The following is a 27,383-nucleotide window of genomic DNA, read 5'->3' as shown; positions in this document are numbered from 1 at the left end:
CCTATTGTAGCTATACCATTCCTTCTGGTGTGGAAATCATATCAGAAGCTTCCCAGGAAGCATCTTCCAGGTTGTGGTTCCCTGGACGGTCCCATCTCAGCTCAGTTATTCCTCCCCTGGCTTTTTGATGACCCCCAATCAGCAGAGTTAAAAGAAATTGTAATCACGTGGTGAGAATTAATGAAAAAGCCTTTATATTGGATTCCTTGTTTTTCCAGCAAGGACTTCAAACCCTGCTAACTGCAGTCTTACAGCCCTTGGAGGGGGCCGTAGCTCACCATTGTTCTGTTCTCAGCAATCCCAGTGGGAGCTTATCTGTTTTCTGGGAGAAGCAGAGCAGCCAGATGAAGAGATGGGGCAGTGCCAAGGAGAAAATGATACTCAGCATGCAGTGCAGATCCCTCCCTCCCCTGTTCCCTGCTGTCGGTCTGCTGCTTAGAGGGAAAGGTGCCTGGTGGCTCTCTGATCGCCGTCCTTTCTTCACATTCCTAAGCCTTTTATTTGGTGAAAGGAGCATCTGGCTGGATAGCCTCCTCCTTATCCCAGGACACTTCCCGAGTCCTGTCTTTTGGCTTTTTAATACCTTATTTTCCCCTTATGACTGTAAAGTGGACAGTGTATTTATGATTGAAAATTGGCTGCTATAGCAATATTAATTTTAAAAACAGAGTTTTGGCACATATTCAATATTACTATGGAAACAGCCGTTTCTAACAATTCACTGATAAGATATAGTTCAAGGACTGAGGTCTGTGTGGGAGGTTTTTACCATCCACCAAATTGACGATCTACTTGTCAGAATAGCAATTCACAAGAACTGCTCTTCGAAGTTGTATTCCTTTTTTTAAAAATTTAGAGGATGAGCATTCAAGAGATGCCTTTATTTTGCTTTATATATGTAGACGGAAGATAAATATTCTAACTGGCATGTGAAAGACACAATGTGTTTAAAGTAATTTTTCCATGAATCACTAATTCTCTTAATTGCACATAATGGTCTTACTTGGTTATTCGATGTAACACTAAATACACACACAGACACAACTAGTTTCAGAAATGCACATATTGAAGCTGGAATGTAACCTGTAATCAATTGGCACATTCAAACATTTTAACTTGCCATCTTAAACTGTCTCCACATATTTCTATGTAACTGATATACATACAACTGAATTCCAGGAAAGACTTGAAGTAATTCACTGCACTGTAGTGTTTTCCAGGAGCCAGTTTTTAACCCCAAATATTGCCTCCATTTTTAACCACAAACATACTTCTGTTGGTTTTATAAAACGCAGGGATGAGAGAAAGGACCTCAGGGGGGTGATGGTGGCACCGTTAGTTCTTGAATTCCCTCACTTTAAGTCAAAGCTTTCATGTTTGCACCTCCATTCACTTGGAAGTATGAGGTTATATTTTCCAAAACATCCTGCAATGCTTCATATTTTTTCAGGACTCCTTCTGATATGTTTATTGTCTTCACATTATTTCAAATGCTGTCATTGGCCCTAAATATCATGAAAGATAGGTCCTGATGCTGACAACAGAATTTGTCTCATTTCTTTTATTTCCAGCTCATTTTGTGTTTTCCAAATTAGTTTAACTCTCAAGCAATTAGTAACAGTTGATTCTGATAGGCCCAGATTGCACATCCTTCTACCAGCGCCACATCAGCACAGTGAGAGTGATAACCCGAAGCACCTCCTTGTTCACAAGTTCGGCCCTGAGTGGATGGTAGGAGTTCTGAAATCCAAACAGGATCAAGAAAATCAATCAGGGGAAGGTCACTCGGGGTAATAAACAAGAGCAACCACATGGATCAAAGTTCTCGTACTGTGTGTATGTCATATGAGAAGCTCTTTATCCACTGAATGCTATAATTCTCAGAACAATTCTAAGACATGGGAATTATTGTCCCCGTTTAGTATACTTAGTCTACATATACTGTGGGAAAATGGTATGCGAGTGGAACTCTTAACCACTTCATTACACAGCCAGGAGTGGCAGAGGTAGGGCTACATCCCAGGCCTTGAATTTTCTCTTTCATTATTATGACATTTCTGAGAGAAGTGAGAAAACAGTAAATATCGGCTAAGTATACTAAACAAGTAGCGAAACTGGATTCAAATCCCTTTCTGTCTGCTTAGCAAGTGCATGCTGTTTCTAGTTCCCCTTCAGAAGAAACAGTATGAAATTTCTTTTCTGGGATTAAAAGGAAAACACACATTAACGTAGGGTGCTACGACATTCCAGCATACAATAATCAGGATGGAAGTTTCAAAATAGGTTTTGACGGTTTCACCATAGAATACCACGGCATAACCTTGCTTGGGTCCTATATAGGCCAGAACCCAGTTAATGTTTCAGAATAAATTCTCTTTGAGGAGAACAAATGAAACATCTATTTATTTTATTCTGCAGATATGGAGTTCAAAGTAATCACAGTTTAAATTAATCATATATACAATTATACATGTTTAAAAAGTGGTTAATATGATAACTGACTACAGATAGCAGCATGTCATTTTTTAGGGAAAAAAACAACTTTACATGATATTTATAATTAATTTGAGGTATGTCTTTTCAGGAAAAGGTTATTCAAAAGCACAGTGTTAGAGCACAACCAATCCAAATAGGGCTGGCCTTAAATCTCGTCCTGCACCTGGAGGCCTCCATCGTCAGTTCATGTGTCCCAGCACTTTCAATTATCAAAAGATCCATCCTAGTGCTGTATATTTTAAGCACAGTTGAAGAATAGTGGAGCAAAAAAAAAGCCTTTCAACCATGGGAATTTAAAAGCAAAGGGCCCTGAAGAGGCGATTTCAAAACCCTACTCATTCAGTTCACTCTAAAGCTTAATGACATGCCCTATTTGATACAGTTAGGGGAACTCGTTCATCAAAAACTTTATATGAGACTGGGAATTGCAATACTGGGTTTGTAGGTTTGCTCCCTTGGTCATACTGCAAGGTCCTGAAGGAATTCTAGTTTATCTTTTAAAAGCAAGTAGAATTAGGGATAATGATAAATGGTATACTAATGACTACTACTATGTTTATGTATTTGAGAACTTCCTATAGGCTGTGCTTTTTGTATTTTGCATTCTTTGTGTTTTATTTGGTCCCATCCTTTGAAATAGATATTAATATTCCATTTTATAGGTGATGAAAATGAGTTCCTCAGAGGTGAAACAACTCGCTGTGTTTGCACAAGTATTTGGCAGAGCCACGAATCAAACCCAGGTCTCTGCCTATAAAGACTGATCTCTTAACCACTTCATTACACAGCCAGGACTGGCAGAAGTGGGGCTGGATCCAGGTCTTGAATTTGCTCTTTTATTTTTATCACATTTTTAAGGACAGCAAAGCAATGTAGATGAAGGACTTGGTTTCTCAGGAGTCCCAAAATACGTGAAACAGGTCAGCCCTCTGGTTCCACCTGAATTGGGATACTAACAAGGACTCAGGACCCACCCCCATGAGTCCCTCTTCCTCTCCTGTTGCAGAATAGCAGATGAGAGGATCTAGGCAGCCTCAGTTGACCCAATGTAATCAATCTCAGGCTGAATGAGAAGAAAAGGGCCTGGAAAAGTTTAGAAAATGGAGACAAACCAAATGATTTTTCTCCTGTGTGCATGGGTGCGGACACTCCCAGCTCTCTCATCCAGGAGAACTGCCATTTCCTCCAACAGATGACATGATTTACCAGACCGATTAAGATGAAATCAACATCTAAGAACAAGAGTGTGCATTTTCTAAAGATCACTGGATAGTACTAAGGTGTTTTGCTGGTCAGATTTCATCTGCCCTTCTGTGTCCCAGCCTTTTGACCTTTCAAGCCCAACTCTATGGTTCTGTTCCTCTTTCCCAGGCCAGAGTTATCTTTATTGATAAAACATATAATTATTTACAAAAGCATGGCCAGACAGTATGGATGGAGAGCTTGCCCTCTAGTTGACATAAACTATTTTTCTAAAAAACTACTGAACTCTCTCAAATTCTACATGCTTTACTTCAAAAGCTCCAGTCATTGGAGGATGAAAAGTTGCCATAACCCAGAATTTTTGACAGTATTGTGAAGGGGAGATGGGATCGTAAATGTGTTCCTAATGATCTAATAGTACTATATTCTTGAATGTCTCCAAGGCACCTAAGACCAGCATTTCCCAACCTGACCTCATATTCTTCCTACACAAACCTCATGTGAACCCAATTTTTCCTCATGTGAACCCAGTTACAATGACTGACATCCCAATCCACCTGCTCATCTAATGTGGTATCACCAGCCATCTTCATCCTTCCTCTCTTCCCCACTACCCCACACAGTCTGACACGGAGTGATGCTGAATATACCTCAGAAATCTCTCTCAACCATTCTTTCCCTTCAATTCTCACTCCTTTGCTAAATTTAGAACTAGCTAATCTCTTATCATGACTAATAAGATAAACTAACTGCTCTGCCTCCAGTTTCTTCCCCACCTACACTATCTCCCATCCTCCACCCTGTTACCAGATCTTATCTGGTCATGCTTTTGCTTAAATATCTTCAGTGACTCCTCACTGACTACAGGAAAAAGTCTGAGTTCAGTGTGACATTCACATTTCTTGACAAGATCCTTCTACTTTACAGTATTTCCTCTCCCCAACTCTTTTCATCCTTTCCCAATTCAAACATACACATTCATGGTCAATGTCTTCGGTCACACTGGGTTTCTTACTGTTTCCCTAAATTCTAAGGACTTTTGTATCTTCTTGCCTTTTATATTTTGTTTTTGTTCTTGTTCTTGTTTGGAGACAGAGTTTGGCTCTGTCGCCCAGGGTGGAGTGCAGTGACATGATGTCTGCTACATCAACCTCCGCCTCTCAGGTTCAAGCGATTCTTCTGCCTCAGCCTCTCAAGTAGTAGGGATTACAGGCAGCCGCCACCACGCCCTGCTAATTTTTGTATTTTTAGTAGAGATGGGGTTTCACCATGTTGGCCAGGCTGGTCTGGAACTCCTGACCTCAGGTGATCTGCCCGCCTCAGTTTCCCAAAGTGTTGGGATTACAGGTGTGAGCCACTGAGAGTGTCTCATTAAAGTGGAATTTCCTCCTTGGAGTACTTGAGCATCCATTAATCCTTCAAAGGACAATCATGTCTCATTCCAATCTTGCTCCACCTACGCCCCAAGACAATTCATCACATCATCATAACACCTATCTGTAATGTATTATGGTTGTGTGTGTGTGTGTGCGTGTGTGTCTCCCACTTCTCCTATTTCCAGAATTTGAGCTCCAGATTCCAAACTTGTATTTGTCTTGGTATTTTCATTTCCTTGCTCAGTGAATACTCAGTAAATGGTCAATAAGTATTGCTGAATGAATGCACAAACTAATGAACCACATTTGAGCAAGGCTTATTGTGAGTAGATCCCAGACAATGCTATGAAGATATTAGAATATTATATTAATTATATAATAATTTAAAACAAGACACAGGGAACAAAAAGCAGAGACTAAGGATAGAAAAGATACTTAAACTCTCTAGGATGTTAAACAGATTTCATTTGTAATAGATTGGTTTGGTAACGTGGGGATGAGTCCTAGAGAAAGCTAAATGAGAAGGTAAAAGAGTTTTCTCCTGATTTACTCTGACAGAAATACGTCTTTGAAAAAATCAGTTTAAAAATTCAAACAGTAATTGCTTTCTGTCTTTAATATTTCTATGCAACTCAGTCCCAGTTTCATGTTGCCCATTGTTAAACTGATAGAGTTCGGGTTTGCTAAAGAGTGTTTTGCAAACACGTTGGGATTAACATTAATCAAACCACTGTGTAAAATACCAACTTTGAGAGCCCAGGATCCAGCTCCCTTTGACAGGGTGCTACCTGCTGCTTTCTGTTGCTAGATGCTTGGAGTCAGCGTTAAGCGCATGCGCCTTTACAACCATTCAATTGCCGTGTCGAATCCGAATCAGTGATTCCTGTGGAAACCTCTGGGCGAAACCAGCGCGTCACAGTCCCTCTGTCTCAAGAATTTTTCCCACAAGACCGAACTAATTTAATTTGTTTCCTTTCCCCAAACAACAAAACGAAACAAAACTGTAAAACAACCATTTCTTCAGTCCCAAATCAGAACTTTTGGCAAGGGAGGAAAGAGATCATGAATAATACGTGGCTATAGATCTAGAATCATTTTACAAATATAAATGTGGGCTCATCTTTTGCCTTTTTTGCTACGTGAATGATCTCAGTCACTGAGATTAAGAGACTGAGCAAATACAGTAGATATTTCATGCCAAATTTTCTGACTGTAGACTTTAGATGCTAGATATATGATCACTTGCAAATGATTTGAGAATAAGAAAATCTTTCTTTTAATACTTTGGTCTTTTTACAGTACTGAGTGGTACCAGCTTGCTCTGGTTGGTCTTCATTTCTGGGTAGTTCCATTGTCCTGAATATTTATTTGCCTTTGCTGTAGAATGCGCATCCCAATGATTTCAATCTTTCCAGTTGGCAGATGACTTGATCTCGGACATTTTCACCGCTATTGGCTCAGTGACCCTCGCCTTGTTACTGATCCTCTTGCTGGCCATTGTTGCTTCTGTTGTCACCTCCAACAAAAGGGCAACTCAGGGAACCTACAGCCCCAGCCGTCAGGAGAAGGAGGGCTCCCGAGTGGAAATGTGGAACTTGATGCCGCCCCCTGCGATGGAGAGACTGATTTAAGAGCATTCTGTCCCTTCAAGATGGGGATCCACACACTGTGAATGTGATGACTGTACTTCAGGGGTCTCTGACATACCTGACGATGTTAATCTGCAACCGGGATTACACTGGAACTACAGGAATGATTCCTTTAACCACCTTAAAGACTTTCACAGTGGTTCCACTCGACACCATTGTTTTATTATGTTATATCACCCAATCGCGAAAAAAGTCTGTGCCACTCATTTCAGCCTTATAATTAGCAAAAACATCTTCCAGAGAATGAAGTCTTCTGAGCAAAGCTCCAGTGTCTATCACTGAAACTCTTTCCTCTTTTCAACCTGGGGACAACTTTTAGTTTTCATTTTAGGTTTCTGTACTTTCTGTAGTTTCTGTGTAAACTGCCATATGTTTACACAGAAACTGTAGTTTCTGCCATATGTTTACACAAAAACTACAATAAAAAATTGGCTACATTTCTCACTTCTCCTATCATGTGGTCAAAGGTTATTGTTGTATACCAGCGATGGGATACTTCTGTATACTTTTGTCCTTCATTCATGAATTCAGAGAAAGCCATGGGAATGACCTGTGGTTCAAAAAAGTGACCCAATGGCAACAAATAAAAATCAAAATCTGGTTGTTCTCCTTTCTGAGTACTTTTTGCATTTTTGTGACATTACGTGTGACAAAAGTAACCTCTAGGAACATTTGAAGAACCTGTTTATGAATTAGATCTTTTAACTAAATCATCTCAAGTTGGTTACATTTTAAAATTATTACTCTTTGAAAAGGGTTGGTTAAGTCAAAATGCTTCCTAGATAGAAATCAAAACAGGAGGAAACCTCATATTCTCAAGTTCGAAAAATCAAGTTCTTTTCTTCCAACTGCTTTTAGGTAAACCAGTGCCAAACAGTGACATTGTCTAAAGGTAAGAACTCCAAAGTTAAATGTGTGCACTTTAAGGAGAATGTGTATAAGACTATGGGGTGTTTGGAGAAAATGCTGGGGCTTCTATTTTTGTATTTTTTTCTACAAAGCATCTGGTTATATTTTTATATGTGCTTTGAAATATATGAAACATGCTACTCTTGTAGAATATAAATAAAATTTAAGAATATATGCCTATATATTCTGGGTATATGCTCAACATGTCTAATGACATGAATTTTTAAGTCTAGTCTAGAAGAATCCATCCATCTCAACTATTCAAGGATATCATTACAGCAACTTCCCTTCTCTTCTACGTCATCAGTTTTCCCATTGTCCTGGGGCATCCCTGTCAGCACCAAACATGCTGTCATATTTCCTGTCATAAAAAAGTTATCTCCTGTGGCCCTCATCTGCCTCCAGTAACCACCCCATTCCTCAACCCCTCTTTTCAGCAAAACATCTACAAAGGAGTTTTCTGTATTTTCGGTTTCCCTTTCCTTTTCTCTCATCCTCTCTTGAACTTAAACTCATTTGGCTTTTCTCATCACCGCTCCATGATCTCCACATGGTCAAACACAATGTCCAGTCCTCAGTCCTCAGCTTACCTGACCTCTCTGAAGCATTTGAAAGAATTGTCACTCCTCTTGAAATATTTTCCACACAATGGGACACCATTTCATCTTGATTTTCTTCTTAACCTCACTGTCTATCCCCTCTCCATCTCTTTTGATAGTTTCTCCTCATTTCCTTAAACTCTGCTTTATTTTTTTCCATGCTGTTTATCACCCCCTGAGAGGTTGCGTATTTTGTTGTCGTCGTTGTTCTCTATTTTCTCTATCTAGAATTTAGGTTATATGAGGATAAGAACTATTTTTTTTTTTTTTTTTTACTCCAGTATCTCTCACCTAGAACAGGCCTAACCCATAGGGAAAACACAATAACTATTTTCTGGATAAATTAACAAATAATGAATGAATGGTGCTCAAATTTGTGCCTGCCACCAGAGAAATCCGAAAGTGCCCAAGATTTGTGTGGGCTGTCACTGGATGCACTGGTCATGAAACTATCATGGCTCTGTAGCCTATCTAATGTCTTACTCAATCTCAGGCTTTTTTATCCATATCCAATATTGCTTTAAGTGTAAGTTCAAGAAGAAGCATGTCTCCAGTGTCTACATGTGAAGTATACCATGAGCTATATTTATTTTTGCATTTCATTCGATACAACTTCTTAATAGAAGTTCATATGGAAAAGAAAAGAAAGAGCTCATGCTTGAAAAAATAAGTAGCTGAGTTAAACACACACACACACATACACACACATACAAACTAAAAAGATCACAGGATATAAAATGGTTCTATTGGCTTACTTAATTTGAGTATTTGCTGTATTCCAGTATCTAGCTTAGAGCTTTGCATAGGAATGTATGTCCAAATACACGGATAAGTGAGTGCATGCAGGCATGAATAAATGAGTGATTCTTTCCATGTGGACACTCAAGTACACGGACATTTACAGGCTGCCCCAGCAAGCCAGATCTCTTTATCTTTGAAAAAGCTAAATATTCAATATCTAACGTCAAGAATGCTTCCAAATTGGCCCCATGAAGTATTTGTACTGAACTATCTTTAACAATGTAGACCTTGTTTTAGTGAAAAAGTATAGTATCTGCATAATCAATGATGGTGCAGCTTTTTAATTGAGTGCATTTTCAAAATTTGTGTTAGGATTGGTTTCAAAGACCACAACAAAACACCACAGCAATTCCTCTCATGCTTATTTGCAATGTGACATTGCCACCCCTCCCATCAAGAGGAGTCTGTTTGCCTTCCCTTTGAATCAGGGCTGGCCTTGTGATTTGCTGTGGCTAACGTAATGCCATGGAAATGGTGCTCTGCCAGACATAAGAGGCTTGCAGCTTCTGTTTTCGCTCTCCTGGAAGGCGACCCTCAGACTGCCATACTGTGAAGAAGCTTGGAATGAAAATAACATGTCAAAAGAGAGTCCCAGCCAAGCCAGGTGTCCCTGCTGAACCCGGCCTTAGTCACCGTGCCTGCTGGTTGCAATCACTTAGTGACCCACATGAGAACAGCAAAGGAACCACCAGCTCAATCCACAAAATCATGAGAAACAGTACGTTGTTTTAAGCCATTAGGGTTTAGAGTGATTTGTTACATAGTGATAGATAAATTAAACACAATTATTCACATCAATGAGGCAACCTAAGGAATACGGCAATATGAGGTACTTCTTTGATTCTGATTTCTTTGCTTTTAGAACTGCTGCTCTGGGAACTGGTGGACTATACAGTATTTGTTTGCATAGCAACAATAACTAGTACATTATGAACAAAATATGACACCTATATGTCAGATTTCTCTCAGGATGGCAAATAAGGGTGAAGAGTCATTTAATCCAAACGCAGGTCCAGGAGGCGCTGAGGGTCATAGTCCTTCTAGCGCAGCTGTTTGCAGGGTTTGGGGCATGGTGTAAAGTGGACACAGCCGGCCTACTTCCTGCCCTAGGGTGAACCCTGGCCCAAGGTAGCCAATGTAAAAGGCACACATCTGGTGTGAGTTTACAAGGAGTGACAGGAAGCCTCCTTCAAGTGGACTCTCATGTGGCTTCTGTAGTCACAGTGAGTGCAAAGACAAGCAGGAAATAACAAATGACTGTGACTTAAATCAGCTGTCAAGACTTCCCCTATTTTATTCCTAAATTACCACCGCTTAATAGATCCTCTTATTTGAGACTGAGACAGGCATGGTCCCACAGTCTGGCCCTGTGTAGCCATAATTGTTATTATCATTACCAATTAGTATTATCTGCAGTAATTGAAGAGTAACAGTAATAGGGAATAGAGGTAGAACTAGAAGGCATCATAGCAATGATAATAATGATTACTATAACAACAATGAGGGATCCTTTACTGAGCCCTCGCTAGAGGCCAAGACTATCTTAAGCTTGCTGCACTAAATGCATTATGTCTCTTTTAGACCTCATAACAGCCTTTGAGGGTGAAACTTTTATCTTCATTTCATGAGCCTTTGCAGACAAAGAAACATAGTTTTAAATTTCTGAAATGCCCCATTCAGGTGATCTGAGCTTAATCTGAAAACTGGGAATCACACCTGTATTGCACTGGCACATCATGATAACATTATTGGAAAATGCTTAACTGCAAGTAAGCACACAATACATAGCATCCATAGCATCTATGATTACTATTCAGATGAGATGAAGTGTTAATAGGACAAATGACAAGCAGCAGTCATGTTTAAATGGTTTCTACACTCCCACCTCCTGCTTTATCTGCCAGACAAACCAAATAGGTAACTACTTTCCTCCTATCCTCCTTCCCATCTGTCTTATAATGTGTTTGTAAAATAAGCAGGTTTTGTGCAGAGAAAGATAATTTTTTCATGTCATTCCCATAACTCTGAATTGCCGCATGATGGTGGCCCCATCCAACTAAAGAATTTAATTCATCTGTAAGAATAAAATAAATGGTACACACCAGTTGTATGTCCTCAATGAAATTGTCAGAAATAAATCAAAAGGTCTCAGGTCTCTCAGAGGGTTTTTTTTTTTTTTTTTTTTTTTTTGGTTGTACATTGTAGAGATGACTTTATTATTATGGCTTTTTTGGCCCTTTTAGGGTTACTCCTTAAACTACTTTTGATAGAAAATCACCATCATCTTTTTTCATTAACAGCAAGAAATATTGGCCCATGTATCTTGATTTAAATCATCCTTCTGATAATGATTAGCTAGCCAACTTTCAACCTGGTTTTATACTCTGCAGGGGCATATCTGGAGTGAATATGACTTTTCAAGTTTCATCCTGCTTTCAGCAAAAGTGGAGTTTTTACTGCTGTGCATAGTGATGACAAAAATGCATGTTTCCCATTTTAAACCGATTATCCTATGATTTGGTACCCAGGCTTTGCTTTACATGGTTCCAGAAACCTGGGAATAGCATCTGTCTAATATATTTGGCAGTGCCTGCCTGAGCACAGCTGCTTTAATCACCAATCACAGGGTCTCCTAGGATGGGAGGCAACAATCTCCCCTTGAAAACTGCTCCCAAATCCAAATCTTTCAGTTTGAAGTGGAGCATCTTTTAGAGGTGCTCATGGTTTGCAGCTTGAGGCTCCTGGCTCAAAATTGAGCGCATTCATGGCTGAAATAAGGGAAACTGAATGGAAGCAAATATAGGTGTTATGAAAAGTTCCTACAGCATAGGAGCTCCTGGACCCCATTTTGACTCAATCCTTCATGTCAAAGATTTGGCTTCAGCATGAATTAGTTTATTCAGCTACATGCTCAACATCCAGCTTTGTATGGTTGCAAAAGTCTTTTACCATATGAGGCAGGTGGTCCACAAGACAACTTCTAGGTTAGCTTTCCCAGATCATTCAAAAACTCTATTTTTCAAGGTCAGTCCCATTTTCTAATGCCCACTTTAAAAAGAAATTGCTCTACATTTGAATCACTTGGGGATTTTTTTTTTTTTTTTTTTTTTGTAAAATATAAATAACTAGCACTAACCACCTGGAGTAGTTTAATTTGAAAATATTTTTTGCATAAAGAAAAATTAAGTTAAGCTGAACTTTACCTTAATTAAAGGTTAAAAATCATAATAAAAGTTTTCTTTTATTGGGTTTCCAAAGTCATTAGGTTTTCCAGGTCCAGAATATAGATATCCCATATAAAATATAGACATGAACCCAGGCTCAAATTTTTCTAAAAGTATTTATTATTTTTGAAATGCATTGATAATTGGTTCTCCAATAAACAGAAGGGAAGCCAGACGGTCCTCTTGATTGGTGATCTGAATAGAATATGGATTTCAGTTCACCACCCCTCCACTGCCAAATACCAATTTCATTCAAATATTGAATCTGCACTAATAGGACTTAAGTGTCTCAAATTGAACAAGAGCAAAAATCATCCATTTAATAAACTGTTTATCTGAAGCACCTAATGGCCCAAATCAGAGATTCCAATTATGCCAGTTTATTTAGTATTTATCATGTTGATAGAATCAGAGGCCTTACCATGGGAGAAAAAAGGATGAAGAAAATGTCATTCACAATTAGAGAGTAAAATGTAATGTCGTCATCCAAACTGACAGAGGGTAACTTAAATCATTTAAAATGAAATACAAATTAATTCTTCCACTTCTCCCTTGAAGAAACTGGCCAAACACACACCCTACTGAAAAAATCAAATTTGTTTATATTTACTAGAGTTCCAGTGAACTTTCAGAGTTCTAGTGACCTTCTGAAAGCATTTCAGTAGATTAACATCTGCCCTTAAGGGTTATTAGTCTGGAGATGAGATTATTATAAAAGACTCAAAGGTGTCAAAAGGGTAACTTATGTTGGAGAAGAGTGAAAATTTTTAAATATTGAAATCTCTTTAGTGTCTTGTGATGAGCTGACTTCTGTAAGTATCTGTTCTTGTCAGGAATGGCAGCACTGGTAAGTCATCCAGGCTGTGATGGTGGCCTGCAGCAGTTTCCATTAGCCACTCCTATTCTCATCAGGCTGACTTTCAGAGGGCACTGCTGGACAAGGGTGGTGAGGATGTCCTCTTGCGTCGTATCAACTCTCCTAGGCCAGTAACATCTGCACAACTTAGCATTGCTCCCTTCACCCAACCTGGATCTCAGAGCTGCCCCTTCTTAATCACCAGGGAGCAACTGTAGGATAACACAGCTCCTGCAACCCTGAGTTTAGTGGGAGACTAGGCCACTGCTACTGTCACACTTGCATCTCCTCAGAGGCCTCCCTCCATTCCAGACCACCCTTTCCAAGTACATTCCCTACTCCCTTGGAGAATTCAAGCAAAGCTCTCCACCTGTTCCTAAGGATGGTCCAATCTCAGGACACACAGACAAGAACCTGGCTAGGCCAGGATTCTACCAGATAGGTAAGCATCACTTAACTCTAATTAGAGGCGTACATAGGGATGTGGACAGTGAAAATCTGTCTAGCAACAAAAGCCCTGCCATCTTAGTGTAAACAGCCTCGGGCAGCTTCAGCTATTTTCTCTGGATCAGTGTCAGTCGACCCAGTTCACTTTCTCTTATTTCAGCATTATTGGCCTTTGCGACTTGTGAAGAGGAAGTATGATCTAACTTTTTCTTTCTCAGTGCTATTTATTTTTCAGCATTGATTTTTCTGTTTTGAGTTTAAACTTTATGTCTTAATTATTTTTTTGCTACCTTTTCCATCTAAAACTAGGAAGCAAACTAAGCTAACTTGTGACCTCTGGGCATCTCTCCTAAATTCTGCAACTCTCACATTCTCTCATGTATGATATCACTGAGGTTAAATTAAATACTACAGGAGTTGAGCGCGGTGGCTTACGCCTAAAATCCCAGTACTTTGGGAGGCTGAGGCAGGTGGATCATGAGGTCAAGAGATCGAGACCATCCTGGTCAACATGGTGAAACCCCGTCTCTACTAAAAATACAAAAATTAGCTGGTTATGGTGGCACACACCTGTAGTCCCAACTACTCGGGAGGCTGAGGCAGAAGAATCACTTGAAGCTGGGAGGCAGAGGTTGCAATGAGCCAAGATTGCGCCACTGCACTCCAGCCTGGGTGACAGAGCGAGACTCCATCTCAAAAAAAATTAAAAATTCTATGGGAATTTGATGATCTCTTTAGAGTCAGTCCCCTCCTTTAACCTTGACTAGGTTCTTTGAAACTGGTGTCAGCAAAATCCTTCTTTTGCTGACAATTTCAAAGATGACCAGACCTTGAAGGTTTTTAGCACTTGCTTATCCCACCTAAGACTGTTCAAAACACAAGTTTTTGAATCATTCAAACATATCTGGGACACACAAATCGGATTTTAAAACAAGTACATATATCCCCTTTGGAACACTACCCCAGCAGCATAAGAACCACCCCCATCTCCAGAGTGGCCATGGCAGACCCTGCCCAAGAGAAGTCTGAGCTCAGATCCACCTAACCCTGCCCACAACTGGCAGTATTTCTCCACTTGCCCTGGTAGTTTAAGACAAAGGACATAAACTTCTGGGAGCTTTATGGCTGCACCCATTGCCTGAGAAACCAGAATACCTCCCCTGGACAACTTAGGGCAAGCTCAAATCCCACTGCTACTAATGCAGCTGGTCCTGTCTTGCAAGTGCAACCTCGTGACTGAAGGCCAACAAACTCACATTTACAATACCTCTTGACAGAATAATACTGTTCCCAGGAAGGAGAAAATGGCTGCATGATCTCAGCTAACACCACTGCCTGAAACACCCTGACTAACCAGAGGTCCTTCATCTATGTGACAATTTCACTACTAGTATAACCAGCATTTGAGAGAGCCAGCTCACTAAGCCTGTCTACAACCAAGGATTCTCACAATCTGTCTGAATCCCTTGTGATGCCATCAGAGTGGGTGCTGCCCACTGCTGGGAGACTTGAAGACAGGTCCTATCACTGGATCCTTTGCAGACATTCCCCAGCACCAGTCTGGAGTCTGGTAGCCACACTGGGTGGCTAGACCCAGAAGAGCAATAACAATCACTGTAGTCTACCTCTCAAGAAGTCCCATTCCTAAGCTAAGGGAGAGAGCACCACATGAAGGGAATACTTCCAAAGGGTACTGTGGGAGAAAAAAATCTGAACAGTAGGGCTTGAGTTCTAGATCTTTCTGCTGGTTGGAAGTTTCTTATAAGAGAGACACAACTGCAGCACTGGGAGCAGTAGGGAAAGTGCGTACCTCCACCACAACAGGCAGGCAGCCTCTGTGATCATGAATGGTCTTGGAGAAGGGTCCTTGTTCCCCCCAGAAGACCACTACAGTCACATCTGAGGCTTCTCACATGGGAACACAGCATGGATGCACTTAAAGACAGCCTTCCTGGAACAATTCAAGTTCATTACAGCTCCACGGGAGGAGCACTCCACAGATTCAGGCCCGCACAAGAGGCAGAGTCACAATCCCTCCCTACTTGAAATATCAACATTTCTATAGAGGAAAAGAGGTGACTTTCTGATCTGAAGAGCCAGTATACTGGGGCAGGAGTGAGACTATGAGGTGGATAGCTTTCCTGCAGGCCTAGCAGGGGAGCTGAGGTAGCTCCCACCATTCACCCTGATAAAACCTCAGCACATCTAATTGAGAGCTCCCCCAGCCACCTTCATCAAGGCTGGGACCTCTGCCCACCATTGGGTATTACATCTACCCACCTACCTTACCTACAAGCAGTGCCTACCCAGAGATACTGCCCCTATTGGCTTGAAGCCTTAATTATCAACTCAGTAAATAAAATACCAGGGAAAAAATAAATAAATAAAGTGTACATTATGAGAGAATGAGATAAGTTTCAAGAGATCCCTGCCATTTCCAACCCCAAAGGAGACAGTGAACTTGCCCACATACTAAGTACGTAACTACTACACTCAGGATCTGGAAAAGTGGGTGCACAAAGACTCTATAACTAAGGAACTCATATATAGTCTTCACCCCTAAAAGCACCAAGAATCAAATTAGGCTAAAATAAAATACAAGCTAAAGTCAGATCTTTAAGAGGGAAAAAATAGAAATTAAAAAGAAAAAACAATCTGTCAAATAAAAAATAAATTCAAGAACAATTGGAAGAAATAGTCTACCCAAAAGAGAAAGAACCCGAGAAGTAATTCTGGTAATATGACAAAACAGGATACTATAACATCCCCAAAAGATCATACTGGCTCCCCAGAAATGGATCCAAACCAAGAAGAAATCTCTGAAGTGCCAGATAAAGAATTCAACAGGTCGACTATTAAGCTACTCAAGGAGGTACCAGAGAAAGGTGAAAACTAACTTAAAGAAATTTTAAAAACAATCTAAGATATGAAGAAAAATCTTCCAGAGAAATAGATATCATAAATTTAAAAAAAAAAATGGAACTTCTGGAAATGAAAGACACACATATGGAAAAAAAAATGCAGGGGAAAGTTTCAACAATAGACTAGAACAAATAGAAGAAAGAATTTCAGAACTTGAAGTCAAGGCCTTCAAATTAACCCAATCAGACAAAGACAAAGAAAAAGAAAACAAACTAACAAAGTCTCCAAGAAATACGGGATTATGTAAAATGGCTAAACCTAAGAATAACTGGTGTTCCTGAGGGAGAAGAGAAGTCTAAAAGTTTGGAAAACTTATTTGAGAGAATAATTGAGAAAAACTATCCTGGCCTTGCTAGAGATCTAGACTTCCGAATACAAGAAGCTCAAAGAACTCCTGAGAAATTCAGAAGATCACCACCAAGGCCCATAGTCATCAGGCTATCTAAAATAAAGATAAAGAGTAGAATCTTAAGAGTTGTGAGACAAAAGCATCAAGTAACTTATAAAGGCAAACCTATTAGACAAACCTATTTCTCGACAGAAACCTTATAAGCCAGAAGACACAAGGGTCCTATCTTTAGCATCCTTAAACAAAATAACCATCAGAATCTTGTATCCTAAGAATCTTGTAAAACTAAGGTTCATAACTGAAGGAGAGAAAAAGTGTTTTTGAGACAAACAAATACTGACAGAATTCACCACTACCAAACCAACACTACAAGAAATGCTAAAAGAAGTTTTAAATCTTGAAACAAAACCTCAATGTACACCAAAATAGAACCTCCTAAAGCAGATATCTCACAGAGTCTATAAAGCAATAACACAATGAAGAAAAGCAAAGTATCTAGTTAAAAACCAATACGATGAATAGAACAGTACCTCACATCTTAATATTAGCATCAAATGTACATGGCCTAAATGCTCCACTTAAAAGATACAGAATAGCAGAATAAATTTTTTTTTAAAAAAAAAAACACTAACCAAATATCTGCTGTCTTCAAGAGACTTACCTTCAAGAGACTTACATGAGGACTCACATAAACCTAAGGGGGTAGAAAAAGATATTTTATGCAAATAGAAACCAAAAGCAGGCAGGAGTAGCTATTCTTATACCAAATAAAACAGACTTTACAGCAACAACAGTAATAGAAGACAAAGAAGGACATTATATAATAATAAAAGGGTTAGTCCAAGAGGAAGATATTACAATCCTAAATTTATATGCACCTAACACTGGAGCTCCCAGATTTTATAAAACAATTACTACTAGGCCTAAGAAATGAGATAGACAGCAACACAATGTTAGTGAGGAACTTCAATACTCCACTGACAGCACTAGACAGATCATCAAGACAGAAGGTCAACAAAGAAACAATAGACTTAAACTACACCCTAGAACAAATGGACTTAACAGATATTTACAGAACATTTTTCCCAACAACTGCAGAATATACATTCTTCTCATAAGCACATGGAGCATTCTCTAAGATAGACCATATGATAGGCTGCCAAAAAACAAGTTTCAATAAATTTAAGAAAATCAAAATCATATCAAGTATCTTATCAGATGACAGTGAAATACAACTGGAAATCAACTCCAAAAGAAACGCTCAAAACTATACAAATACATGAAAATTAAATAATCCACTCTTGAATGATTTAGGGGTTAACAATGAAATCAAGTTGAAAATGTAAAAGTTCTTTGAAATGAATGATAATAGTGATACAATGTATCAAAACCTCTGGAATACAGCAAAAGTGGTGCTAAGATGAAAGTGTATACCATTAAATGCCTATATCAAAAAGTCTGAAAGAGCATAAATAGACAATCTAAGGTCACGCCTCGAGGAACTAGAGAAATAAAAACAAACCAAACCCAAACCCAGCAGAAGAAAAGAAATAACAAAGAAGAGAGCAGAACTGAATAAAATTGAAATAACAACAAAAATAAAATACGAAAGAAAAATGAAACAAAAAGCTGGTTCTTTGAAAAGATAAACAGAATTGATAGAACATTAGTGAGCTTGACCAAGAAAAGAAGAGAGAAGATCCAAATAATCTCATTTAGAAATGAAATGGGAGATACTACAACCAATACCACAGACATACAAAAGATCACTCAAGGCTACTACTATTCATCTCCTGGAATTCAACTCATTCCAGGAGATGAATAAGTTCATGAAAATATACAACCCTCCTAGATTAAATCAAGGAGAAATAGAAACCCTGAACAGACCAATAATAAGCAGCGAGAATGACATGGTAACCAAAAAAAAAATTGCCAACAAAAAACATACGGAACAAGATGGATTAACAACTGAATTCTATCAGACATCCAAAGAATAGGTACCAATCCTACTGAAACTATTCCAAAAGATAAAGAGGAAATCCTCTGTAAATCATTTTATGAAGCTAGTATCACCCTAATACCAAAACCAGGAAAGGACATAACAAAAAAAGAAAACTACAGACAAATTTCCCTGATGAACAAAGATGTAAAACTCAACAAAAAACTCCTCAAATAGCTAACTGAATCCAACAGCATATCAAAAAGATAATGCACCATGATCAAGTGAGTTTCATACCAGGGATGCAGGGATGGTTTAACATACCTGAGTCAATAAACATGATACATCACATAAACAGAATTTAAAACAAAAACCATATGATCATCCCAATGGACGCCAAAAAAAAAAAAAAAAAACTTCTGAAAAAAATCCAGCCTGCCTTTAGGATAAAAACCCTTAACAAAATAGGCATAGTAAGGACTTAATTCAAAGTAATAAATATGACAAACCCACAGCCAACATTATACTGAATGGGAAAAGGTTGAAAGCATTCCCCCTGAGAAGTGGAATAAGACAAGGATGCCCACTTTCACCACTTCTATTCAACATAGTACTGGAAGGCCTGGCCAGAGCAATCAGACAAGAGAAAGAAATAAAGGGCATCCAAATTAGAAAAGAGGAAGTCCAACTGTCACTGCTTGCCTATGATATGATCGTACACCTAGAAAATCCTAGGCTCAGCCAAAAAGCTTCTAGATCTGATGAATGAATTCAGTAAAGTCTCAGAATACAAAATCAATGTATACAAATAAGTAGCAGTGCTATGCACCAACAATGACCAAGCTAGAATAAAATTAAGAACTCAGTCACTTTTATGACAACTGGAAAAAAAAAAAAAAAAAAAAAAAGGAATATACTTTACCAAGGGGGTAGAAAGAGCTTTACAAGGAAAACTACAAAACACTGTTGAAAGAAATCATAGGTGACACAAACAAATGGAAACACATCCATGCTCATGGATGGGTAGAATAAATATTGTGAAAATGACTATACTGCCCCAAGCAATCTGCAGATTCCATACAATTCCTATCAAAATACCACCATCTTTCTTCACAGAACTAGAAAAAACAATCCTAAAATTCTTATGGAACCATAAAAGAGCCCATATAACCAAAGTAATACTAAGCAAAAAGAACAAATCTGGTGGCATCACATTACACAAATTCAAATTATACTACTATAGTAGCTGTAGTAACTGAAATGGCATGGTACTGGTATAAAAATGGCATGTAGTCCAATGGAACAAAACAGAAAACCCAGAAATAAAGCCAGATACAGCCAACTGATCTTCAACAAAGCATACAAAAACATAAATCAGGGAAAGGACACCCTATTCAATAAATGGTGCTGGAAAAACTGGCAAGCCATATGTACAAGAATGAAACTGGATCCTCATCTCTCATCTTATAAAAAATCAACTCAAGTTGAATCAAAAAATTGAATCTAAAACCTGAAACCATAAAAATCCTAGAAGATAACGTTGGAAAAACTCTTCTAGACATTGGCTTAGGCAAAGAATTCATGACTAAGTCCTCAAAAGCAAATGCAACAAAACCAAAAATAAATAAATGGGACCTAATTAAACTAAAAGCCTTCTGCATAGCAAAAGAAATAATCAGCAGAGTAAACAGGCAATGTGGGAGAAAATATTCACAAACTATGTATCTAAGAAAGGACTAATATCCAGAATCTACAAGGGACTCAAACCAATCAGAAAAAAAAAAAAAAAAAAAAATCCCATCAAAAATTGGGCAGAGGGCATGAATAGACAATTCTCAAATGAAGATATACAAACATCCAACAAACATGGAAAAATGCTTAACATCACTAATTATCAGGGAAATGCAAATTAAAACCACAATAAGATACCACCTTACTCCTACGAGAATGGCAATAATTACAAAGTGAAAAAACAACAGATGTTTGCATGGATGTGGTGAAAAGGGAACACTTTTTCAATGCTGGTGGGAATGTAAACTAGTACAACCACTGTGGAAAACAGTATGCAGATTCCTTAAAGGACTAAAAGTAGGACTACCATTTGATCCAGCAGTCCCACTACTGGACAGCTACCCAAAGGAAAAGAAGTCATTATAGGAAATGACATGGACATGCATGTTTATAGCAGCACAATTCTTTATTGCAAAGATATGGAACCAACCTAAGTGCCCATAAACCAAAGAGTGGATAAAGAAAATTGGGTAGATATACATAGAATACTACTCAGCCATAACTAGGAATAAAATAGTCTTTCTCAGTAACTTGGATAGAGCTAGAGGCCATTATTCTAAGTGAAGTAACTCAAGAATGGAAAAACAAATATCACATCTTCTTACTTATAAATAGGAGTTAAGCTATGAGAAATGCAAAGGCATAAGAATGATATAATGAACTTTGGAGGCTTGGGTTGGAGGGAAGTTTGGGAGGAAAGTGAGGGATAAAAGACCACATATTGGGTATAGTGTACACTACTCAGATGACAGGTAAAGTAACATCTCAGAAATCACTACTAAAGAATTTATCCATGTAACCAAAAACCACCTGTACCCCAAATATTATCAAAATTAATATTAACAAAATTAAAAAAAGAACAAGTTCATATAGTAATACTTCTTCACGTTTCTTCTAAGCAGCAGAATTATTCAGTTCACTCATTTCCATGGGTTTTGCCAATCTAAAAGATATTAGAATGATTTTTAAAAATCACAAAATATCTTGCATTTGGTGCCAAGAACAATACAATTAATTGAAATCAAACATATCATCTAAAATCTTAACCTGGGAGAAAAAAAAAAATGGCGGTGGCAGAGAAGACTACGCGAAACAGAGGACATAGAAATTTCTGAAAGAAGTTGATTATCTTGAAAGATATTTTTTGTTACTGTCCAGGTCAAAAGAGCAGCAGAACTCTAAAAGACATGTTCTGTTGTGGAGGGAGGCAATAATGGATTGAAAAGAGAGGGAAGGAGAAGATAATTAAATAAATACTGGTGACATCTAAAATGTGACAGGATGAGAAAGTTAAAAAAAAAAAAAAAAATCACCCTGTAAGGAAGGCCACCCAAGATAAATTACAAAACAAGATGCCACTAATTAGGCTGAAATTCCAACATTGCTCATTATGGTATTCAGAGTATCCAGCATAGCAAGATAATATCATGATCTGCCTTATAATATGCCCTGGGTCAAATTTGGCCAGGATTCTGTTAAATAATTTAAATAGATCTAGTTTCAAATGACCTCTAAATTCTTTCCTGCCAGATTAACATTTTTAAAATAATTAAATAAATATGTAGAACAAACTAAATGTTAGTTGCTTGTATATACTATTCACTCTGAACTTTAAAATACATAATGATCTTTACTGTTAACACTGCACTTTATTCACTGACAACATTATGTAAAGAAAGAGATTCTAATTGGATAAAAAGTTTCACATTGAAATTACTCTTCCAATAAATCAGAAGCCAGACAATTTTGATCCTTTGGTTTGGGTAGCTCTTATAAGTGCATATAATACTTCCCTATAATTTAATTTGAGAACCTTTACCCATAATTCATGCACAAATGACTAGAAAATTAACTTCCTCCAGGATTTGGAGCTTCAGAAAGAAGTTCCTGATTACTTGCTTGTGTTTCTTTCACACTTTCAGCATTACTTCAGAGTTAGTTTTAATTGAGACTTTTAATTTTGCTATTATTGAACTCAACAGTATTCCTTTTGGCTTTGGTTTTGCATTTCTGATGTGATGTATAGTAAGCCATTTACAAAGGATGGATAATTTATTTATCATATTCATGGAGAGTAAACAGATCCTTCCAAAGTTCTGCCATCTTGAACTAGTGGTATTCTATGCAATTTCAACACCAAGCTATTGAGTGTCTGCTATGAACCTGATGTCATATTAAGAGCTGGAGATTCAAAGATGAACAAAACAAAATTTGTGTTTTTAAGTGAGTAAGTCATAATAGAGTCATAAGAGACTGGCCATCAAGGTCAACGTGGATATCAGATTAATTCATGTACATGAAAATCAGTTATTCACTTAATTTTTTTCCTCTGATTCGTACCAGAGCATCTAGGAGCAACAGACACAAATAAAATATTTGAGCACCTGTGAAGCAGGGTTTAGGGAAAGGGCAAATAGGTCAACAGTCACAAAACCTTAGAGTAACTGTCACAATAGAAACTATACCAAGAGGGTATGGAATCTGTACTAAGACTACAGGGAAAAAGTGAAGTTATAATTATCTGGAGTTGTAGCTTCATTCAACTTGGCATATTAAGAAAACTGCTTGCTTATCTACACTGCCTTTTTGAATTCCATCTTGTCTAAATAATGACAATATTTTTCTTCAATTTTTTGTTTATTGTATAGTCAATCCAAGTTGCTTTATTTTTCTAGTTTTCAAGGAACAACATTTTATCACTTGATTTATTTATAAAAATCATCTTTCGTGGGAGCTGTTTCCTATGGTGGTCCAATGTGCTCTGAATTTTAAAGCACACCTACAGAGTGACTTTTCTTTACTTCTATAGGGGGTTTCAGAGTTGCCACTTGTTGTGGACTACGTTTTATTGTAATTTATTAGTTTGAGAGTACTATGATGTGTGCATAATAAACAGAATTTATGTACTCTATAATCTACTACAAACTCACATGAAGCAAATACTGAAGTTTGATTTTTGTATACAGAAATTTTGTTTGTTGGTTTGTTTCTAGGTTTATTTTTCCATCCAGATCCCTAGGCAGACAAAAATTTCCTTTGTTAGTTTTCTGGGTCAGAGATTGGAATACTTCTAGTCCCACCTTAATAGACTAGGCGTTCCATCAAGGGTCTTGACACAGAGGTCTTAATTTCTCCTTCATACCTCTTGAGGACCAAATGCTGTATCTGCCGAATCCCTGAGGATATTAATTTGATATTAACTCACAGGAACTATACCCATACTTACCACCTGCCACCTCACTGACTCACCGATTTGGCTTTGTTTTGTTAGTTTTGAAGCCTCAATTATTCGTTTTGGGAGACATAGCAAATACTTTAAATATTTTTGGTATGTTTTATCTAACACTCTTTCCCTGATGTTGAAAGTCATTAGATTCTTCCATGCTACAAAAAAAAAAAAAAAAAAAAGGCATGATTTCTTGGTGACTTTTAAGACTATACTTTGTATGGAATCTGTATGGAGTGAGATAAAAGAAGGTCAGTAAGCAAAAATGTTGACATGTGCATTAGCCTTCCTAAAGTTACATGGAAATGGAATGTTTATAACTATACTGTATGTCAATGATGAACTTAAGGAATACATTTTTGCCAGAAAATTGAAGAATTAACCCTTCTTTTTAAAATGAGAGAGATTTCTGATACTGCATTAGTTCATTTGGCACTACTATAAAGAAATACCTGAGGCTGAGTAATTTATAAAGAAAAGGGATTTATTTGGTTCATGGCTCTGCAAGCTGTACAGGAAGCATGGCACCAGCATCTGCTTCTGGGGAGGGCCTCACGAAGTTTTCAATCATAATGGAAAGCAAAGAAGGAGCAAGAGAGAAAGAGGGGAGGAAGTCCCAGGATCTTTTAAACAACTACATCTTACATGAACTCACAGAAGATAACTCACTCATTACCATGGAGAGGGCACCAAGCTGCTCATAAGGGACGTGCCCTCATGACCTGATCACCTCCCACCAGGCCCCACCTCCAACACTGGAGTCACATTTCAACATAAGATTTTGAGGGGACAAACATCCAAACTATGTCAGATCCCACTCACAAAAGACTAATTGCAGGCTGGGTGTGGTGGCTCACGCCTGTAATCCTAGAACTTTGGGAGGCTGAGGCAGGTGGATCACCTGCAATCAGGAGTTCGAGACCACCTTGGCCTATATGGTGAGACCCTGTCTCTACTAAAAAGGCAAAAATTAGCCTGACATGGTGGTAGGCGCCTGTAATCCCAGCTACTCTGGAGGCTGAGGCAGGAGAATTGCTTGAACCTGGGAGGCGGAGGTTGCAGTGAGCTGAGATCACGCCATTGCACTTCAGCCTGGGTGACAAGAGCAAGACTCCATCTCAAAAAAAAAAAAAAAAAGAAAGAAAGAAAGACTAATTGCCATGCTGATTGCCCTACCACTATAAACAACAAGAAATTCAGACAGAATATATGAAACATTGGTTTCAGATGTAAGACAACAGAAAGCAAGGACTTTGATCCATGAGAAAAGAGAAATGAGTAAAGTAAGCTCTACAAGTGCATGGACTTACTGCCTAGAGGCAGCAGTTATCAGGCTGCAACAATGTGAGGGGGACCCTTTCAAAGCCTGGTGTTCTCACTGAGCTGAAGAGACAGAGATTGTATTTGAAGAGGCCATGGCAGCTAGAATGTGTGTAGCAGAGAAGTAGAGGATCGTTACAGATATCTACAGAGACGTCCCATTGTGTCTTTGCCTTAGATCCACAAATATGTGTGAAGAAACTACTCCAGGTCATAACGACTTATGTGAAAAGCATAAACAAAACAATTCCCAGATGTCAGATAGTTGGGAATAGTTTAGTTTTTCATCTGAGGGGAAAGACCTCCTAACATGGGTGTACAGAGAAGAGTTTTCCAATAGATACTGACTCAGTCAAAGGCCTAAACTAGCTTCACAATAAAGGCCATTCTGGACCCATAGTAATAAAGTTTAAAGCAAGCTTTTAAAAGGTAAATCTCATTTGTAAGGAATTTAACTGCATCCCAGAACAAAATGTCAAGACTATTTAAAGCAATACAATGAAATCTGGCATCCAAGAATATTTGGCATCCCATCAAAACTAACTAGACGTTCAAAAAAGCAGGATAATACACCCCATAGCCAAATTTTAAAAATCAATAGAAACAGGCCCAGAAATAACAGAGATGATACAGTTTACAGACAAGGACCATAAAACAGCTATTACAAATCTTTGAAGATGATATAATGAGAAAATACATTGAACACACACACACACACACACACACACACACACACACAGATCGAATTTCAGGAGGAAAAGTATAACATCTGAAATTTAAAAATATACTGGATATGGTAAATCAATGGTCATGAGAAACTGAAAAGCAGCCAAAGATAAAAGACACTATTTAGGCCGGGCGCGGTGGCTCACGCCTGTAATCCCAGCACTTTGGGAGGCCGAGACGGGCAGATCACGAGGTCACGAGATCGAGACCATCCTGGCTAACACGGTGAAACCCCGTCTCTACTAAAAATAGAAAAATTTAGCCGGGCGCGGTGGCGGGCGCCTGCAGTCCCAGCTACACTGGAGGCTGAGGCAGGAGAATGGCGTGAACCTGGGAGGCGGAGCTTGCAGTGAGTCGAGATCACGCCACTGCACTCCAGCCTGGGCGACAAAGCGAGACTCCGACTCAAAAAAAAAAAAAAAAAGACACTTTAAGGAACAAAGGTATGAATTACAGCAGATTTCTTGTCAGTCTATGCAGGCCAGAAGACTGTAGAATGACCATATTAAAGCAATGAAAGAAAAAAACCATTAACCTGTAAAAACATGCAAAAAATAATTTTTCAAAATAACAGAAATGGAGAGAATTTATTGCCAGCAAATTTGCACTACAAGAGACAGTAAAGGATGTTCTTCAGGTATAAAGAGAAACGATGCATATGCAAATACACATCTACAGAAAGGAGTGCAGAGTGCCACAAATGGTAATTGTGTGGGTAAATATGAAAGACACTCTTTTCACTTATTGATATCTTTAAAGGTAACAGTTTCAAACAATTTTCAAAAAATAATAATGTATTATACAATTTACAAGATATTTAGATATATATACGACAGAAATACCAAGGACATAGCGGAGAACTATCAGGTTTTTACACCATATATGAAGTGCTATATTTTTAAAGGTAATTCATGATAAGTTTATGGTATGTATTTTAAAACTAAGAGAAAACACGAAATAAAATTTTAAAGAGCGATATAATGTAAGCCATAGTGATGACAAAGTGTAATCATGAGAATCATTCAATTAATCAAAAAGAGGAAGAAAATAGGAAAAAATAAATAAATAATAAATGGGACAAATACAAAGCAAACAGAAGTATGGTGAATTTATTCCAATGCATATTAATGACTATATAAAATGTGAAAGACCTAAACAATGCAATTGAAAGGCAGAGATCATCAGGTTGGACAAAAATGGAAAACTCAGTGAAATTCTGTATACAAAAAACCTTCTTTAAATATAATGACACAGATTGCTTGAATGTAAAAGGGCAATTGTATGCCATGCAAACACAAACAAAGTAAGAGCGGTATTGGCTATAATTACATTGGAAAGAAATATTTTTAAAACAAGGAATATTACCTTTGATAAAGAGGAAAATTTCATAGTGATAAACAAGGCAGTTTATCAATAAGGGTAAAATCAAAAGTTTGAACAGGCTTAATAAAAGAACTTCAAGCTTTATAAAGCAAAAACTGATACAGCTCAAAGGAGAAAAGAAAATTTTACAATTCTAGTTAGAAATTTCAATACTGCTCTCAACTGAT

At 38.1% G+C, this 27,383-nt stretch overlaps 1 protein-coding gene across 6 annotated transcripts in view; it reads left to right on the top strand.

The window, feature by feature from the left end:
- Positions 1 to 27,383, top strand: part of CRB1 (crumbs cell polarity complex component 1) — a 266,490-nt gene that overhangs the window by 197,518 nt on the left and 41,589 nt on the right. For 5 of the 6 annotated variants that reach the window (XM_021933928.2, XM_021933921.2, XM_021933929.2 and 2 more), the window contains one exon: positions 6,491 to 7,331. The exons of the other annotated variant lie outside the window; for it this stretch is intronic. In XM_021933928.2, coding sequence (XP_021789620.1) covers positions 6,491 to 6,706 — 216 coding nt within the window. In that variant the 3' untranslated portion in view covers positions 6,707 to 7,331. Of the gene's footprint in view, positions 1 to 6,490; positions 7,332 to 27,383 lie in introns of those variants that run through there. 6 annotated transcript variants of the gene reach the window in all.

The sequence above is a fragment of the Papio anubis genome, chromosome 1, assembly GCF_008728515.1.
Source record: "Papio anubis isolate 15944 chromosome 1, Panubis1.0, whole genome shotgun sequence".
Taxonomy (NCBI): domain Eukaryota; kingdom Metazoa; phylum Chordata; class Mammalia; order Primates; family Cercopithecidae; genus Papio; species Papio anubis.
The sequence above is the reverse complement of the archived record's forward strand: the minus strand, read 5'-3'. Positions and strand labels throughout refer to the sequence as shown.